Below are 19,428 nucleotides of genomic sequence, written 5' to 3' on the forward strand. Positions count from 1 at the left end.
GATTAGGATGAGGTTTATGATTAAAAATTAAGATTATATTCGTGGATTTTGGACCATATTTTTGGATATGAAATTATTACCCAGTTTTCCTACTTTTTCTCACGCCACAAATCGATCTGGGTTTTCCCTGTAATTCTCCAGTCCTCTGATTGGTTCCCTGTGTTAAAGTGAAAAATTTAGAAAAAAACATTAGATTTTTTTAATGTCGATGTTGATTTTTTCTGCGTTTCTGGTAAGTTAACAGCTGTCTTTTTGTTAAATTTTGGGACGAAAGAAGTGGGAAAAACATACACCAAGAGTTGAAGCAAAGATTTGTGGAATTTTTCAGTTCGGGAAGGTTGAATACGTCAAGAAATATCTTTGATACACGCAGTTGGCATTCAAATACCCGTCCCAAATTTTCTACGTTTTAAACATGTCAAAAAGTAGAAGACGAAAAGTACCTGACAGCCGTGTCTTAAATGTAAGTCAAAGCTTTTCATTCTGTTTATGATCGGAAATCAGCCGCGATTTTAAATCGTATTGTTTTTGAAAACATAATACATGTTCAATGGATAATATATTAAGTTACACCATTTGATAAAGTCTGTTTTGTTTAGAGACAAGAGCTCTATGAGAAGTATATCCCTCACATAAGTCAGGATTTTGCAAAAATTATCGAGAAAAGCAAGAACAACGAGTTCAAACAGCGCTGTCAACATTTACTCCAGGTACACATTGCTGTAGAGTTATACAAACTGACTTAGAATTCGTTATGACTTGTGTTCTGTGGCATTCTGAGCTCCAAAGATGATGTATGAATTGTGTTTGTCTATTTTATCAAGGGATAGTTGTTTTTATTGATAGGTTGATGATCCAGACAAGATACAGGAAGCAATAGCTGGCCAGTTGTTCAAGTTGACGCTTGGCAAGAAACCTAATGTAAATGTTTCCCGGATTATGAAACTTTGAAGGGTTTTTCCCAGTGGGTTTTCCAGTGGTTTTCCCAGACACCATGAAGATTAAAGTTATGCCATAATTTCGCTATTTGAATCAAGTATACTCTGTTTACAATGAAAATAATTTATATACAGTATTCATGCGGGTTGTACTTGGTTTAGGAAAATCCTGGAGCACAAAGTGCAGATCAGAGCAATATTCAATCTTGCTTCGGGGATCTCGCCGATCACATCGAAGATAATCAGTGGCCTTTGTTTAGTGGAAAGAAACTGCCTCAAATGAGCTCTTACGAGAGTTCGTCTGGAAATCAGGACATTGTTGGCAGACTGCTGCATAAAAAAGGTATACTCCACTGAACTATAAGTGAACATATTCATTAGAAGTCTATGAATATGTCTATAACATAAATTACTTATATTAAGAGATTGCTTCGGATACACCGAAGTACACCTTTGATGATTGAGGTACAACGATGTACCTTGAGGCACACCCAATGAAAAAAAGGTGCCTCTACGGGATACACACTGTGGTAAAACACCCATCACAGTTGAGGTACAATAAATACAAGACTTTCACGGTTCGAGAGGAAAACTGAAAAAAATATTGAGCCTTAATAGATTTTTGTACTTTTTAGGGAACACAAATCCAGCCATAAAAGGTTATAAATCGGCTGAGAAAGCCGCAGCAATTGTGTACTCCGAGGACGATGATTTCAACTCCTTGGAAGTGCATGCAATGTTCAATGAGACCAGGGGGAATTGCGCCACTGGTAGTGAAGATGGATTGGTACCTTACGGCAGCCGAACTAGTACCATGACGGAGAAAACACCACCGTATTACCAGCCAGTATACCACCATAAGAATACAACCATGAAGAAGAGTGCTCTTAAAACTGTAGTGCCGCATAGTGATGTTTCCCGTATCACTAAAACGGTAGAACACAATTACCAAACATCATACCAACAGTCAGTTACCAGCAGAGAAAGGCATGTCTTCTCAGCTGGCGCTGAGGTACCATATAGTAATACCAGAAGTACCAACTCAGAGGTACCATACAGTAACACCAGAAGTACCATCTCTGAAGTACGATATAGAAACACAAGCAGCACCAACCAATCACTGCCCAAGCTTTACCATCGTTTATCACCACAGTCAGTTACCAGAAGAAAGGAGAATGTTTCTCATAATGTTGAATCACGCACCACCGTAAACAGCACCATCCCAGCAAAACCACACAATTGCCAGAGCGTTCCACGACAGTCAGATACCAGTCCGAGGGTGGGCTATCCATTGCAAAGCGATGACAGCGACTTCGAAACACTTGGAAATCTTTTCTAGATCAAAAAGTCTTCATCTTTATATTCAGTATAAATTGATTTCGTATCTGAAAATGTTTCATTAATACGATGAATGTTTCATTAATACGATGAATTTGAACCACTTTTGCTTTTATATATTAATTGACTCTGTCTGACACCGGATATTTAGGTAACATGGATAACACGGAGTCGGAGTTCCGGAGCCGGAGTTTTGGAGCCGGAGTCCCGAAGTCAAAATTACGGAGTCTGACGTCATAATATTGGAAAACACGGAGTCAAAATTTATGGAAAACACGTAGTCTGTTAAAAATATGGAAAACACGGAGTCAAAAAATATGGAAAACACGGAGTATAAATGTTTGGAAGTCTGCCAAGCTCACTGGTCAATGACTCAACGTGAATTATGCAAATTTGATAGCGTGTTTTAAACAACATGGCGTCAAATTCGCGTAACGTTTTTGTATTCCGCAAATGGTAAATAAACGACCGAAAAACTTATCCTTAAACATGAATAATATTCCTCAATTTAAATGGGAGGATATTGTAGACAAAGAGGAAAATGGATGTGGCAGTTTTGGCGTGATTTAAAGTGATATAAGGACACGTAATGTAGTTAGCTACAACAATAATTCTATGACTTTGAGCAAGAGGCTTTATAGCTATAATCTTTTGTTATTGTGTATTCTTTCTTGTATACTATTACTGTGGTATAAAAAATTAGTATAGACTTATGAGCGATCCTTCATTTATGAATATATGTATAATTTACGCTGACTCCGTGTTTTCCATAATTTTTGACTTCGTGTTTTCCATATTTTTAACAGACTCCGTGTTTTCCATAGTTTTTGACTCCGTGTTTTCCAATATTATTACGTCAGACTCCGTAATTTTTACTCCGGCTCCGGAACTCCGTCTCCGTGTTATCCATGTTGTGATGTGGCAACGTTGAATCAAAGCTAGATGTTTGTTTCACCCATTCCTCGTGTTGCAAAATAAAGTCATCCTATTGGCTGAACACTCCCGGCTTGACAGCTCAACATTGCTTCTGATTGGACGAGCATAGTAATTTGAATAATATGATTAATTCTTTCCTTTACTTCTGATGTTCAGGCTCAGGAGAAGAGAATTAATCATATTATTTAAATTACTATGAACGTCCAATCAAAAGCGTTGTTTAGCTGTCAGGTCGGGAGTGTTCATCCAATAGGATGACTTTATTTTGCAGTCACGAGGAGCGGGTGAAATGAATATGTGCTTTTGATTCCCGTTTGAGACATCATTTCAACGCTGGTCTTCGAAGAATAAAAATGAGTCTCCTCCATGCCAAGAAAATTTCAACAGAAATTGCTATCAGATTGCTATCGTCTTTAGCAGAAGAGAAGTTTAATAGAAGTTTACTATCTCTGACAGACTGTCGTTGGTGTAATACCAGGTAATATGCCTTTCCCTTTGCGTGTTTTATCTGCTTGTTTCATCGTGAGCTTTTGGGCGTTAGGTTCCACGTGTCTTTAGTTCACGTCTTGTAATGTCTCTCTCGTGTTGTGTTCAGCTTCAAATGCAAACTTGTATAACACTAACGTAGCTTTTGTTCTTTTCATGCAGAATTTTGACGTATTAAAGCGAAGTTAAACGATGAAATTTGTGAACAAGAGATTGACAACCGATGAATTGTGGCTGAACTGGCTCAAGATAACTCGCCTTTAAAGAGAAAGCAAGTCTAGGCTTTTTCTGGGGAATATTGATGATATGAGAAAGGTAATATACGTCAAATCTTACCGTAGAGCCGCTAACCTTCCCTCTAACCACACGCAAATTACGTTTGAATTAAGTTCTGAAGACCTAAGCAGTGAACTAATGGTGCATGCCTTTTATTCTTCCAGGTGAAGTTTGAGAGCTTAAAACCAAACTGAATGAAGTGAAGTGGGCAAAAAGTCCGTTACCGTAGCTGAAATTGCCCGAGACGACTCGCATTTGACTCAAGATAACTCGCCTTTGAAGAGAAAGCACGTCTACGCATTTTCTTGGGACTTGTTTATGATATGAGAAAGGTAATATACGCTAAATCGTATGTGAGCCGCTAACCTTTGTTCCAATCGCAAGCAATTACCTTTGAATTAAGTTATAAAGACCAAACCAGTGAACTAACATTGCCTTTTGTTCTTCCAGGTGGAGTTTAAAAGCTAAAACCAAACCGAATATAGAAATGAGCTGGGAAAGAAAACCCATAGCTGAAATTCGCCGAGATGACTCGCATTTAAAGAGACGGCAAGTCCAAAGCTGCTCTTAAACACTTGTTGCTGAAATGAACAGGTAATTTGGGGTCTATTTTATTCAAAATAGGATGGGAAAACTTGAAACGCTTGATCAGGCATCACGCGTTCTCTCAACTGAATAATCGCACCGCAAGTTTTCTCCCGATATTTAAGCTCCCTTCATCGAAGGTAAATCCTTGAAATCGCTGTCTATAACAAGCATTCTTTTGGTTTTATTGCAGGTATCGATTTAGCGGGTCAAGCCATTTGAAACAACGACAAAACCTGTTCATAACAAAACGTGAGTATTAAGCAATTAAACATTTTTAGATAAACCGAACAATGGGGAGTTTATGCATGATTCAGGTCAAGAACGACAACGGCCGCATGATAATTTAATATGAATAATGGCAAGGAAATTCTTGAAATCCCAGAGAGGTTTTATAGAATGTTGTTTTGGGTCTGTTTACAATCCCGATTTTACGCGTGTTTCTTCTCAATAAAAAATGTAGTTTGCTTATTTCTTTAATCTTATTTCAGGTTGATGGGCTCAACAGAGCTATCACCGACAAGCCAAATCGACGGCAAATCTACGCCTAATGTAGGCAATCTCGACGGCAAATCTACGCCTAATGTAGGCAACTTCGACGGCACTCTACGCCTAATGTAGGCAACCTCGACGGCACTCTACGCCTAATGTAGGCAACCTCGACGGCAAATCTACGCCTAATGTAGGCAACCTCAACGGCACTCTACGCCTAATGTAGGCAACCTCGACGGCACTCTACGCCTAATGTAGGCAACCTCGACGGCACTCTACGCCTAATGTAGGCAACCTCGACGGCACTCTACGCCTAATGTAGGCAACCTCGACGGCACTCTACGCCTAATGTAGGCAACCTCGACGGCACTCTACGCCTAATGTAGGCAACCTCGACGGCACTCTACGCCTAATGTAGGCAACCTCGACGGCACTCTACGCCTAATGTAGGCAACTTCGACGGCACTCTACGCCTAATGTAGGCAACCTCGACGGCACTCTACGCCTAATGTAGGCAACTTCGACGGCACTCTACGCCTAATGTAGGCAACTTCGACGGCACTCTACGCCTAATGTAGGCAACTTCGACGGCACTCTACGCCTAATGTAGGCAACCTCGACGGCACTCTACGCCTAATGTAGGCAACTTCGACGGCACTCTACGCCTAATGTAGGCAACCTCGACGGCACTCTACGCCTAATGTAGGCAACCTCGACGGCACTCTACGCCTAATGTAGGCAACTTCGACGGCACTCTACGCCTAATGTAGGCAACCTCGACGGCACTCTACGCCTAATGTAGGCGACCTCGACGGCAAATCTACGCCAAATCGACGCCAAAAAGCAACGTTCAGCGATGCCCGGGCATCGTTACAGGTTAGAGTAGCCTGGTGGTCAAAAAATGTGCATGCAGGGGTTAGTCTGTGCATGATTAACTTAACGAAGTTAACTAATTTAGTTAACGAACTTAAGTTAATTAAATAAAGTTTTAAATTCAGTTACCGTAATTATTCGAATAAACGCCGCGGCGTTTATTAAATTTTTAGCAATTAAGATGCGGCGTTTATTCGAGGGCGGCGTTTATTCAAGGGAGGCGTTTATTGCAAACTCGTAACAACTCTGAATTTCAGTGTGTGATTTAAACGCCAATTTAACCAATACAATCAATCCCCAAAAAAACTAAGTATAAAAGTTGTGTCTTTTCTTTCTATATAATTATATAGGAAAATTGAACTGTGGTTATAAATAAATGCTTCGAATAAACGCCGCAATGGCGAAAAGGTTGCGGCGTTTATTTGAGGGCGGCGTTTAATGGTATTTTTGCTTGTCCATGCGGCGTTAATTCGAGGGCGGCGTTTATTCGAGGGAGGCGTTTATTCGAGTAATTACGGTAACTAAGTTCTGGCCACCAGGAACATAGCTAATGCATGATGCATGTGAGCAAACGTTTCTTAAATTCGGTTAAATATTTTAATCGGTTTTGCGCTTAGGACTGCTCGCTTGTGCTTAGGGCTGCGCTAACTGAGGTTTAAGGTTGATAATTTGCTTGTTAAAACTTAAAACATCACAACTGTTATAAATACCCATATTGCACATAAGAAATGGCTAAAAAGCCATACACACTAACACAAATCACAGCCACAAATGGCAGACATAATCCCATAGGTTCTTTCCTCTTTCTCTATCTTGTCCTGATTAAAATCATCTTCGGCTCTTAATTGAAATCCGGTCAATTGCGGCTTTCGGAATTAACATTATAAAATGATAACTGTAGGGTCACTATTCGGTCTGGTTGTAAAATTATTTGTATGTAAATATATACGTTTTTGATTTCTCAGCAAACATTGTAAATATAGATTATATCTTGCCTTACTATATTTTGTAATTGAACATATAATATTGTGTATGTATTTATGAAAAAACATGATTCATATATCAAAATATGAACAGATACAAAACATCATGCACTATACCTCATGATCTTGTAGCTGCACATAAAATAGACACGCACACGAGTAAATACATTGATGCAAACCATAGCCTATATAATGGCTTCTAGTTTATATCTCTTATCTCTTGCATTCACTGGCTACAGTTAATATTCAAGCCAGAAACATTCATTTTACGGCATGTATTATACTGTCTTGCTATTCTGAAATACATGAATTTATGCAATCAAAGTTAACACACACACACACACACATGCTCTCAATTAATGAATTTGAATTTACTTAAAGAAAATAAGGAATGGGGGGGGGGGGGTGCATGCTGTTATATTGAAACGATATATGCCTTATTTCTACTATTGTTAGAAACCAATTACGAGACAAACATTGGCAGTGGCATTGTAACTTTATTATTTTTCCAAGGTCTCTGTGAGATTTCCAATCATTTAGCTTCGTCGAGCAGTGCTTACGAAAAGTAAGGCGCCACTTTTTGTCTGTACTGTTTGACTTTGCTATGTGGTTCGAAGTGTTAGCAGGTATCTTGGGATATCTAATAACGTTGCAGTGTTATTTTCATTGCTGTTTCTATAAGAGCAGCTTGCTTTGGCTATATGCCTTAGCTCTAAAAGTTTTTAAACCAGATTTTCAAAGAAAAAAAATGTACTCCTGTGGCTGTTTCTATAAGAGCAGCTTGCTTTGGCTATATGCCTTGGCTTTGAAAGTATTAGTCCAGTTTCTCTGAAAAAAAAATTGTACTCATGGTACTGTTTCTATAAGGAGAGCTTGCTTTGGGAATATCCCTTGCATGGTTCAAAAACTGTTGACTGAATTTTTTAAAAAAAATATTTACAGCTTTGGCTATATGCCTCAGCCTCAAAAATATAAAGTCAATTTCTTGTATTTTTTCCAAACCTTGTTTCTACAAAGGCGGCATGCTCTGGCTATATGCCTCAGCTCTGAAATGTGCAATGAAGTTTTCAAGGACAATTGTGTATGCCTTCATGCTGTTTCTATAAGGGCTCATGAAATATCTTCAAGTTAACTCGATCCTTGAAATATGTGTGCACAGTTCGACAGCTTAAAACGCCGGAAACTATTAGGAACACTGCCTATGATTTGTCAGCAGAATAATTTTAGTTTTTGGATGAACGTAACTTGAATCTAAGCGCTCTGAACCCAGGCATTTCTATTTATTACTATATTAGTTCGTCGATCTCATAAGCTTTATTCAGCTCTCTACCAGAGTCAGTGGGTTAAGTCTATAATAGAACAAAAGAATACACGATAACGTAGAAAAATTACTTACTCACATTAATGCATGTTTTACTGATCAGTCTTGAAACATTAGTCAAACACTAGCACACTGTAAAAAGACATGAACAATTTATACTAAAGTATGCCAAATTAACATTTAACCTGCACTGTTCTATAAATCTAAATGTTAAGATCTTAAACGCACCTACTTTGTAAATATAATAGTGTCTTCGTATATTGATATGTGAAGAAAACACGCACGCTTTGTAATACATGTTTAGTGAAGTATTAATAAAAATAGGACCAAAATTGTCCGTCTCCTCTCTCTTGATTTCAATATCTTTAACACACACACACACTTTGTTGTAATACATGACTTTGTTTTAATAAAATCTCAAACTTGTGTACTTTGTGTTTAATTCCGGCTTTCGGTGAGGGTTTTTCTCCAGGCACTCTGGTTTCCTCGTAAAAAAACAGTGTCCGTGTGTTCGGAACCGTGTTTACGGTTGGTTTTCCATACGAAAATTGAACTTTTCACGAGTAAAATTGCATGAAAGCTAAACATTTCTGTTGACAATTTATAGCCGCATAATTGGTATGTCTCGTTATACTCGATAAAAAGTTTAGAATATTTTCGCAACCCAGTAGACTTTAATGTCTGACGTAAACGCCCTCAGAATAGAAAACATAATGGTTTAATGGAAGCTGACTTGTACACACGGTTACTGGGTTCAATTCCCGGAACACTGTTCTTTGTCGCAATGAACTTACATGCATGTTCTTCAATTAAAGCATGCAAAGCTTCGTCTTTAGACTATAATTTCACTTGACGAGTTGTTGATGGAGCACTTTACTGATTTGAAAGACGTGATACAGCCAAATTGAAATGCAATACTTCCTCATCCTGGTGCTTATAAAGAACGACCACATTCGCCAGATACGTGACTTTAAACGTGGAATAAGCGTTCTTCAAGACTTCAAGATGTTCTCTTAATCACCACCTCATCCGTATCATTTGGTTAATTCTCAAGATTAAGACGAGATCGTTGAATATCAATGAGAACGAAGAGACAATCCGATTGGCTATAAAGTGATGCTGAAGATTCCTTAGCGACAAAATGATGCGAGCTTGTTAAATCCTTACCTTACCTCCTGCACCTACTGTGAAGGGGGCTTCCTTCTAGAATCAGCGCATGATGCACTGAGATTACATTTTAACTTTATCAAATAAATATTATTTTTAGTCCGTTTTGTCAGATCAAATTTTGCCTTTATTTATTTTGTCAACTATGACCGCAGGAAAACTGTACGGTAATTGTGATTATTTAAACTGATGATATTTGTACTGGTATATGGCATCTTATTTTCCTATGTTCACGATCTCTGTTGCTGCCATGCTAGTCTTCCTGGACGAAATCTGTCATGCAGCCCAAGTTAATTCTGAAGAAGATATTATATGAATGTAATGACAAATGGGAATACGGGAATCGTGTGTTTGTTTTTGTGCATGAGAAGGTTTAACGGGTACTCCGGTTCCTCTTGACTCAAGATTTTCAAATAATCACTCTGCAGTTGAATGTATAGTTTAATGAAAATAAACAAATAAGCCAAATTTTAAAAAAGCTTGAGGCGAATATTTGTTATCAACCACTTGTAAACTATTCTTTCAAAGGCTTTGCTTTGTAGTTTTTTTCAACTTCGCATACTCGCTCGCTCCCAGAATGATGTGAACCGGTAGACGCTTTTACTCTTTCTTCCGTGATATAAGGACACGTAATGTAGTTAGCTACAACAATAATTCTATGACTTTGAGCAAGAGGCATTATAGCTATAATCTTTTGTTATTGTGTATTCTTTCTTGTATACTATTACTGTGGTATAAAAAATTAGTATAGACTTATGAGCGATCCTTCATTCATGAATATATGTATAATTTACGTTGACTTCGTGTTTTCCAAACATTTATACTCTGTGTTTTCTATGTTTTTGGCAGACTACGTGTTTGCCATAATTTTTGACTCCGTGTTTTCCAATATTATTACGTCAGACTCCGTAATTTTGACTCCGGGACTCCGGCTCCGAGACTCCCGCTCCGAAACTCCGGCTCCGGAGCTCCGACTCCGTGTTATCCATGTTACCGAATATTTATATTTTATACAGCATTGTATTATTACCACATATGGGGTCATGGTTTAGCGTTTTACTCTGTCGAATGGCAGGATCTCTTGTATATTACAAAGCATTTCATAGTCGAATGATCGCAGACAGTGACTATCTCATATCCTTTGGACAGATGTGAATGAGCGCCCAAATGCCGGTGTCGCCATTCGTCGTATTTCGTCGTAAGTTAGCCGAGTTGTAAATTGTAATTCGGTAATTTTAAGGTTGAATTGCACATACCAACACGTTTCGACGATCTGTTCTAGAAGGAACGAGACCACGCATCCTTTTGAACGAAAACAGCTAGTTTTGAGGTCAGAATTCAAATATTTAGAATCAGCTGAGAGTTTTATTTGTGGGAATTTTTTTACGGAAGGCATTATTACGCATCTCAATTGCCTCTTCCATCAAGCAAATAGAAAGCTTGTGAGACGTGAGAGATAAAAGCTTTCTACATGTGGTCGAGCAACCACAAGAAATGATGGCGACTTTTAGTCGATCATATCGGTGTGACGACATTAGTTATTTATAGGAAAGTATAAGAGAGAGAGAATCGAAAGTGGAAAACTAATTGCTTTACTAGATATTTAGTTAATAGACTTCGACTACATTTTTATATGCCGTATCCATGCAGGTTTAGAAATGTAGCATTAATATAAATCTACATACAAGTCAAGTTTTTGGAGTTGCACACGGCCCAGAAAATTTCGGAATCGTCGGCAACCATGTACTGAGTCTTATCATTACTAAACTACCATTATTACCATAGTCATGGACATCAGAAATACCCAAGTCGCTTAGCATAAAATTTCCCATTTGGTAAGTCTATTTCCCAAAGTCATCACTTTAATATCACATTTCTAATGAAGGGAAAAAAATTGGAATGAAATTGAAACATGAGCCTGTTACACAACAACTGAAAATCAGTCGAGTCTAAAATATATGCTATAATTGTATGAAGTGTATTAAAACTAGTCTATTTAAAATTCTAATGACTTTGTATTTTTTATGTTTACATTGTTTAAGACGGTCGTTTAACCTCTCATGCATTGCGAAGTCAAACTGATATTGTTTAGGCAATGTAACCTCTTCAGAAATTGTCACAACTTCTTTCTGCTTTATTTCACAATGAACTGATGCTAAAGAAAACGGAGTTTTGTATGCTTTGAGTTGCTTTTGGAGTCGATTTTTTCGGGGAAATATAAAGGATTGCTCTGGTATAATGTCGCCAAACGCTCGCATACCGACATTCCTTTGAGGTCTCGTAACCATTGAGTTGAATTCAAGACGAACCGCATAAACGAAAGGGCGTCTAAGTAGACATTCCTTTTGGCCATGAAATACGATAGTAAGTTGATATGTTATTGAAGTTTGTATATAGTAGAAATTTGGTTTACGACTTTCTCATATCGTTTAATTTGGTGAGAAATTTCCCAGGATCAACAAGTTTATTTAACGTGGGTTGATCATGTTTTGCTATAAGCGTATAGCTTCTCATGCGGAAAGTGCTCGGATATTGAGGCGAGTATCGTAGGAAATAGTGTAGCTACTAGCAAGAGATGATATATTCGATAGGTATATTCGATAAAAAATACCCAAGGTATTCTTGTTTTGGCATTTTGGTTATTTCGTGTCAGTGAGACGAATTAACTAATTTCTCTGCTATAGCTTTATAAATAGCACGGTGTATAATAGACTTAGGAGACCCAGACGTGAGTTGGCAGTATGATATGAACTAACATGCATTTGTGTTGGTGACTAATACAACCATTAAAAAGCTTGCCCTTAGGTCAGTTATGTGAAGTTTCTGAGATCTTAGTTAGGCTACCAAATCAGTTCAATAAGCATTAGATATCCAGCAATCACATGCTTTCCAACGACTTTCTTTGACGGTTCTTTTACCATGACTGTTTTGCCACGGCTAAATAAGCATCAAGTATTGAAAAATGGAACTTCAATCAAGTCTTCATACTGTGCCATCAGCGAATATTTGGGCAGCGTAGCTAGGCTAAGTAGGCTTAACGCTTTCTACAGCGAATATTCGGATCTAGATAGCCATGCAACATGCCATAGCCTCCTTAACCCCCCATTTAATCCGCCCGAACAGACTGAACCGTAAAGATATAAAAGCATGGAATTATTAAGGTTTGGTGACGTAAACATTCATCAGTGATAATGGGCTCATGGTTGATCCAGAAAGGTTTCTTTATCACGCCTTGCAACGAAATTGATTAACATGTCGAGAAACTGCGCAATCATAAATTCTTGCACTCACAGAGAAGCTATTCACCGCACTGACAATTTCCCTTGCCTAGTTCACATGCTCATGTTGATCGTGAACTTGCGGATAAAAAGTAGAAATTCTCAACCTTTTTAAGGCATTCGACAAAGTGATTTTACACGAAATTTCAACCTTAACCGATAGGCCTTGAATAAAAGACTTTTTGCACAGTATAAATTAGAATTATACATGCTCAGACAGATTTTCTCGAGACCGTTGTCATTCTGTCAAAACGAGGGAATTTGGTCTCCTGTTTTTTGTCCAACAAAGGGTCATGGCGGTGCATGGTACAGTGGTGACTGGTTTCATCCGTTTAAAGAGTCTCTTAAGCTACAAAAATACGCGAGCCTAGGTTGAGCTTGATTTTCGTAATGTAAATGGTGCCAGCAAAGCCTTGACTTGAAGGAACTTTAGGCCTATCAGAACAGGTGACGCAGATTGTTCGAAAAACAAAATTTGCCAGCTTGAAACCGCTTACAAAACGAAAACCAATTTCAATGCCAGGCCAAAGCTAGTTGCAGTCTCGAAATCTAAAGCAGCTGGAGTAAAATTCTAACTCTACTTGTAAATTTCATTTGCTCTAGTTGTCGCACCGGTAGTGTTTTTGGCTGTGGTATTCTGTGTCGTCATTGCTTTGGCCGTTATCTACAGAGCAGTTGTGAAGCAGACGTGCTCCTGCCTCAGCGACCCGGGGGGAAGGGAGAAAGAACGTCAAAAGCGAAAAAAAGAAAAGGGATATGACAAAGTGTTGACATCAGAGGATTCTGCTGACGAGGACATTTTCATTCCACCCACCCTGATAGTTGAAAGCGAAATCAACCCGGAATTCGATCAGGTCGTGCAGGCTGATACCCATTCTCCCTACTCGGCCTTTTCTGCATACGGTGATACAGTGTCGCTGGATCAGACCTATGTAACCGAGCGAGGACTGGGCAGGCTTCGCTTGGAAGTTGTGTATTACAGCGGTGAATCTCGGCTCAAAGTTCATGTTATCGAAGGTGACGGACTACCGTCAAAGGAACAGGGGGGTGCTGCGAACTTTAAAGTACACCTCACCCTGCTTCCGAAAAGAGAACAGCGATTTAAAAGCAAAACAAAAAGCAGATATTCCCCAAAATTTGACGAGACTTTCGAGTTTAAAGATGTACATCAAAAGGAGCTATTCACAATGGCGGTTCGCTTTAGACTGTACGGTGTTATTGCAACCGGAAATAGACTTGTCGGAGAGACCTTTCTCCAACTGGCCGATATTGCCAACCTGGACAATCAGATTATTCAAGACACTTGGCGCGCGTTTAGGCCGCTGAAGAAACAAACAACAAAGAAATAGGAAGCATTTGGAAAGTGTGTGGATACACCATACGTTTACAGGAGATTTTGAATCATGATTTTCATAATATTCAATGTTTACAGCATTTTATTTAGCGGTATTCTTTGAAAAGAACATAAGGACACGACTTGGTGTAATTCCATTTTTAATTATGACAATTTATCGTGAAATATTAAGCTGGCCATAGATTTAAACTTCTAAAGAATAGTTAAATTGGGGAGGGCGGGAAATGCCCTGGGAACGAGGTTGAAATAAATTCTATAAACGTTATTAAAAATAACTTATGATAATTTATGCTATAAGAATCCAGACATGAAAATAAACATATTTTTCTGCAAGCACGTAATTCAACCGCTGTAACATTTTTATCACATAATTGTGTGATCAATATTGAGAGGGGGGAGAGGAGGGTAGTTTCCATTCAACTCATTTTCACGGTATACAACAAGGAAGTCTTTTTGAATAGTTTTCTCTTTGATAGCGATACAGAAATGCACAATTGTGAACCAGTGATTAGATTTTCGGGTTGAAATTTCATAGACACCAATTTCTGCGGTGTTTGCAGCATTTCTTCCTTTGCAGGGTAACTTAGTTGCAGACCATAGTACACTGCGAGTTTGTAAAAAATGTCGAAAAGGTCAATTTCCAACCCAGTCTTTGAGGGATCGTTTCTGGCACGGTCATCATGAAAACAAACAATATGGCTGACATTTGTACATACACTTGAAACGCTTAGAAATAGAGATCGCGCAAGATCGGTGATAGGAAATGGCAAAATAAAGATGTTTCACAGTAGGAAGGGGCAGGTAGACTTCAAAAGAGTCACGACAAAGTTTCTGGATGTAAAGAGAGAGTCACGCCAAAGAGCTCATGCACTGCGAATTCTTTTAGGTAGGAAGTGGAAAGTACTAAATATTACAATAATTACATATTTGCATTTACAAATATACCCGATAAAATGCAGGATCTGTGGATAACAGTTTGTGTGCTTATTCCAGCCGAGTGGGATTCCGATCTCGGCTATCGAGCATTTATACACAATTAAGCATCTTTTGAAGTTTACATATATTGAATTAGATTACAAAACATGTGAATCCATAATTTCCCAGTTGATAGTGATGGGTCCATAATGTAGGATTTGTAATGACGAAAACGATATTAATTATTCTTAGATAACTATGAAACTCATGAAGCTAAGGTGTTCTTCCAAAGACATTATTCAGAAATATATTACATATGCCATGATTACTTTTCCATTGTCGAAGTAAATCTCAGGCAGAAAGGTAACTTAATTACATCTTATTCGTCCATACAAAATATCAGGCAAATTTACATTCATATTGTAACTTATCAGTGTATTTTATATCAGTTTAATGAATATCTCCCTAGTGGTCTGATGGCTCAATAGACCTCTGTTAAATTGATGACATAAGATGTACAGGAAACTGATGCTATATATAGAATTAAACTAACAATTAAAATATTCAGCATTTTAGTCGGCTGAATGTTGACTGACCCAAAGTAAATTAGATTACATTTTCTGCAGCAAGCAAGGCCGTGAGGGAAGATCTTGACTGTGTTCTTTACATATTTGAGGTAATTTTCATTCGGATCCATATAACGCATATTCATGTTTCAATTGAACAAGTTTCCTCATGGTAGCCAGTCTTTGAATATCTTAGATCTTGTCTTCTCTTGTGCTGTAGAAAATACTACTTTTGCTTCCGGAACTGGTCCACGAAAGATGGCAGTTTGCCAGCATAGGTATGGTACCATGGCTTTTATACAATTTGGTAAAACTGTATATAGTCATGCTACAAGATCTTATTGCCTTTCTTTACAGGAAGAACTATGTTGAAATTTCTTCATCATGGAAATGCTTTCAAGGTTTAGTATTGAAACAATACCTAAAATGGTAATGGCTCAACTTCGTACATTGAATCTTCTCATGATTTTCCTTGTAGCTCCGCAGCGAAGGTATAAGGCTGTTGATCATTTGGCTTCAAGCTCTGCAGGAGAATATGGATCTATCATGTGAGGTCATCTTTGCTTGCGTCGTCCCTGGCTTCCCAAATCCTCTTGATAGCTTAGATACGACTACCACTAGCGTGCCCATACATGTTTTGGAAGACATTTGTAATTTTGTCCGAGGAAGTGATGGTGCGAATTCCTCTGGAAGCATGACCTTGCTACCCCTGGAAACTAAAGATGGAGGTGAGGTGAAATTTTGCATAAAACAAGAAAAAAACACTTTTTAAAAACCACCTAGTCCTTGATAGTATAAATCATCAAAAAAAATTTGATGATGAACTCTGTCTAGGAACAAGCAGTTGGTGTTCGCCTGATGAACTTCAAATTCTTGTCCCTTTGATCAACCAAAGCCAGGCCGAAAAAATCCCAGGTCTTGAAGATTTAACCAAGGTTTACCTTGACCGAGTTTTGGACTACATGATTACACAGGTTTGCGTTAACTAAACATTTTTTCTTTGCGTAAAAATATGCACTTTTCTGTGCTAAATGTGCTACATAGGGGAATGTTTCCTAGCGCAGAGAGTTGTCTTGATTTTTCGGGACGATAGAAATTAGGAGAATAGATTGAGAAATACACAGTACAACGTTGTTTTGCTATCTTTTCTTGAAGATTTGTAAGATTGAGTGGCTGGACAAGAGTATGCGAAAAAGAGGTTTCGAATGTCTTTTTAACCTGTTTAAGAAGTACTATTTACATCACGTGTTTCCCATGTGGACACCACAGACTAATTTGTACGCCACTAACCCAGGTAATGCTCATTGCATTGCAGACTGCAAGTACTACATGGCCATTTGCGCTTAAGTGTGCGTGTAGACTTTCTGACCATTTTCAAAACGATAAATTTGAACTGCCGAACGAAGAACTTAAATGTTGCAATACAGAGTTTCAAGTCAACAAAGAAAGTAGTTATTATCAACGCTTTTAATAAAAACTGAACTGATTGCAATAAAAGCAGTCATATATCTAGCGTTTGAGTACGAAACGACTAAAATCGGGGTACGAAACGACCATCAATTAGAGTACGAAACGACCAGGGATATGGGTACGAAATGACAAGAGTACGAAACGACCTGACACCTATCGCTCTCCAGATTCGCTTAAAATACTTTTTTTTTTAATCTGGCCCTAATAAACCTAGTTTATGCATTATTATGACGTATCAAGCCGTGACGCCTGCAGGGAATTCTGGTTTTGGTAGTCAAGGCGAAAAATTCAAACTTCAAAATTTCCCGCCTTGACTACTAAGACCAGAATTCCCTGCAGGTGTCACGGCTTGTTACGTCATTATGCATAAGGTCTATTGTTATTCATTATTCACACAGCTTGGAGTCTGGGTTCTAATCTGCGCAATTGTTCATCTTTCTTTTCAAAACAGACGACCAGGTGCGAGAACTGAACGTTGCTGTCTTAAAGAATACCCAACCTTCTGGTAATTTAACAAAATATGCCGATTCGGTTGTAAAGTGGTTCGTGGCGTTTTTATCCAAGATAAAGCGTGTCGTTAAGATGCAGGCTGGCGACCTGTCGTCGCCGAGGGATACCTCCCAATCAATGGACACCCTAGGAGTAGCGGGCAGCGAATCTCAGGTCTCGACCGCATCGGAAAATAGTCGTGCGGCGGCGATCTACGAAGACCTCTTGCTCGGCGGTGATATAATACTCGACGTCATTTACTCGACACGCGAGAATGTTCACATTGTCCACGAGGTCTTTAGACAGGTAATTGCTCGTAGGATATATCGAATTAAGGTGGCTCTATTGCATGCTACGAGTGTTCTCGTCCAATCAAAATGCTTGTGTTGATTTTCATTAGATGCAAGGGCTCGCAGCGAAGTTGCGTTTGGGTTTTTGCGATCAGTTGTAAAAAATGCCTCTTGATTTTGTTTTACTATTTCGTTTGATGAAATTTTTGTTTTAAAATTGCTATTAAAATGAAGCCATTATTCTTGAACTTTCACCTCACATAGTTATATGTCACAAAAACAGACAATTTTGACTGCCTTAGCCACTTGTGAAAAGTTCTTGAATTCTTTGTCTGTTAGTATACAAATAATGAATGTTTTCATTCGTGCAATGGTAAAAATATTTTCACGAGGTGAAAGATGGAATGTTCCATTCAACGAGGCGATAGCCGAGTTGAATGGAACATTCCATCTTTCACCAAGTGAAAATATTTTTACCATTGCACGAATGAAAACATTCATTATTTGTTTTATATAATACCAAAATAGACTGTCTCGTTTCAAAAATATAATTTATTAAAAAACATACTGTATGGATCAACAACCAAGCATTAAGAGTGCAATGGAACAAAATGTATAGTACAATTGCACTCTGGAGAGTGCAATGGAACGCTTTCCATTGCACTCTTGGGAAATGGGACTTTCTATTCAATATCACGTGATCGTCATCAATCAATTACACGCTCTAAATTTAATGGGGTATTATATAATTCTGTTTATATAATCGTATTCGTGACGGTATAAAAAATTTGAAAATCAATAGAAATTGCCATTAAAGTGTATGCATTTTTCCGATTACATAGTATCATAACTTTGGTGTGATTGGTGCGATATACTGTTTGTCATGATGAGAAGTTAAACGTGGTCAGTTACAGCGTTCAGAGTGAAATGGCTGAAGTTTGAATAATTGAATTGATTGCTTTTATGTAGGCGTTTATTCTTACGATGGACAAGAGTACTGTAATTAAGGAGGTTCTAGTGGTTTATTATAACTGGTTGAAGGTAAGGATTTTGAATTTAAACGTTGACATTAGTAGCTTGCATATCAAATTTCGTGCAACTTTCCTTCCCAACTTCGTACATTCAGCGTTTTTGTTTAAAATTTAAGTGATATTGTCCTAAAATATAATTTCTCCCCGAATAATAAAAAGCATTACGCTCTTCTTTACTTTCAGGTGTTTCAATCTTTCTAAATCATTGTTGTAAACCAAAAATCTTAAACAAAATATATAAAAATCTGTAAAGATTCAAAGTTCACTTTTTTTCCCGCCAAAACTGAGCTGTCCTTTATCTCTTTATACGCTCTACCGACCGCTCAGGATTCAGGAACCAATTGAAACGCGCCGTTTTGTGTGATTTTGAACTTTGGCCATAGGCGGCCCAGAACTGATCTCACTGACCTCGCGCTACGCTCATGTTGTCTGAACAGTCTTATATTATGATAAGGTTGGCAACTCTCACGCCAAATAAGCTAAAAACGCACGACGGTTGACCCAAACACCTTCACAAAACCGCAAATATTTCGTAAAAATATGGCGAATAAGAAAAAAAAAGTACAACTCATTAAACTTGAATAATTTTACTACATTTATACTATGTTTTTAGCATTCAAATGTATTCCTATGTATGTAT

General features: G+C 38.2%; 2 protein-coding genes across 3 annotated transcripts in view; both read left to right on the forward strand.

The window, feature by feature from the left end:
• Positions 1-10,420: 10,420 nt before the first annotated feature.
• LOC114520015 (synaptotagmin-14-like) lies at positions 10,421-14,357 on the forward strand. The gene is made up of 2 exons (XM_028540209.1): positions 10,421-11,759; positions 13,277-14,357. Exons 1-2 carry the CDS (start codon positions 11,747-11,749, stop codon positions 14,020-14,022), a joined length of 759 nt encoding a protein of 252 aa, XP_028396010.1. The 5' UTR covers positions 10,421-11,746; the 3' UTR covers positions 14,023-14,357.
• A 350-nt stretch (positions 14,358-14,707) lies between these two features.
• The window catches only part of LOC114519951 (ral GTPase-activating protein subunit alpha-2-like), a 62,006-nt gene continuing 57,285 nt past the window's right edge, over positions 14,708-19,428 (forward strand). For both annotated transcript variants that reach the window (XM_028540139.1, XM_028540140.1), the window contains exons 1-10: positions 14,708-14,913; positions 15,195-15,305; positions 15,569-15,618; positions 15,729-15,786; positions 15,866-15,909; positions 15,987-16,236; positions 16,343-16,482; positions 16,664-16,802; positions 17,430-17,773; positions 18,727-18,798. In XM_028540139.1, the coding sequence (XP_028395940.1) occupies positions 14,805-14,913; positions 15,195-15,305; positions 15,569-15,618; positions 15,729-15,786; positions 15,866-15,909; positions 15,987-16,236; positions 16,343-16,482; positions 16,664-16,802; positions 17,430-17,773; positions 18,727-18,798 (1,317 nt within the window). In that variant the 5' untranslated portion in view covers positions 14,708-14,804. The remainder of the gene's footprint in view (positions 14,914-15,194; positions 15,306-15,568; positions 15,619-15,728; positions 15,787-15,865; positions 15,910-15,986; positions 16,237-16,342; positions 16,483-16,663; positions 16,803-17,429; positions 17,774-18,726; positions 18,799-19,428) is intronic.

Source organism: Dendronephthya gigantea, unplaced genomic scaffold (genome assembly GCF_004324835.1).
Source record: "Dendronephthya gigantea isolate DGI-Jeju-01 unplaced genomic scaffold, DenGig_1.0 000015F, whole genome shotgun sequence".
NCBI lineage: Eukaryota > Metazoa > Cnidaria > Anthozoa > Malacalcyonacea > Nephtheidae > Dendronephthya > Dendronephthya gigantea.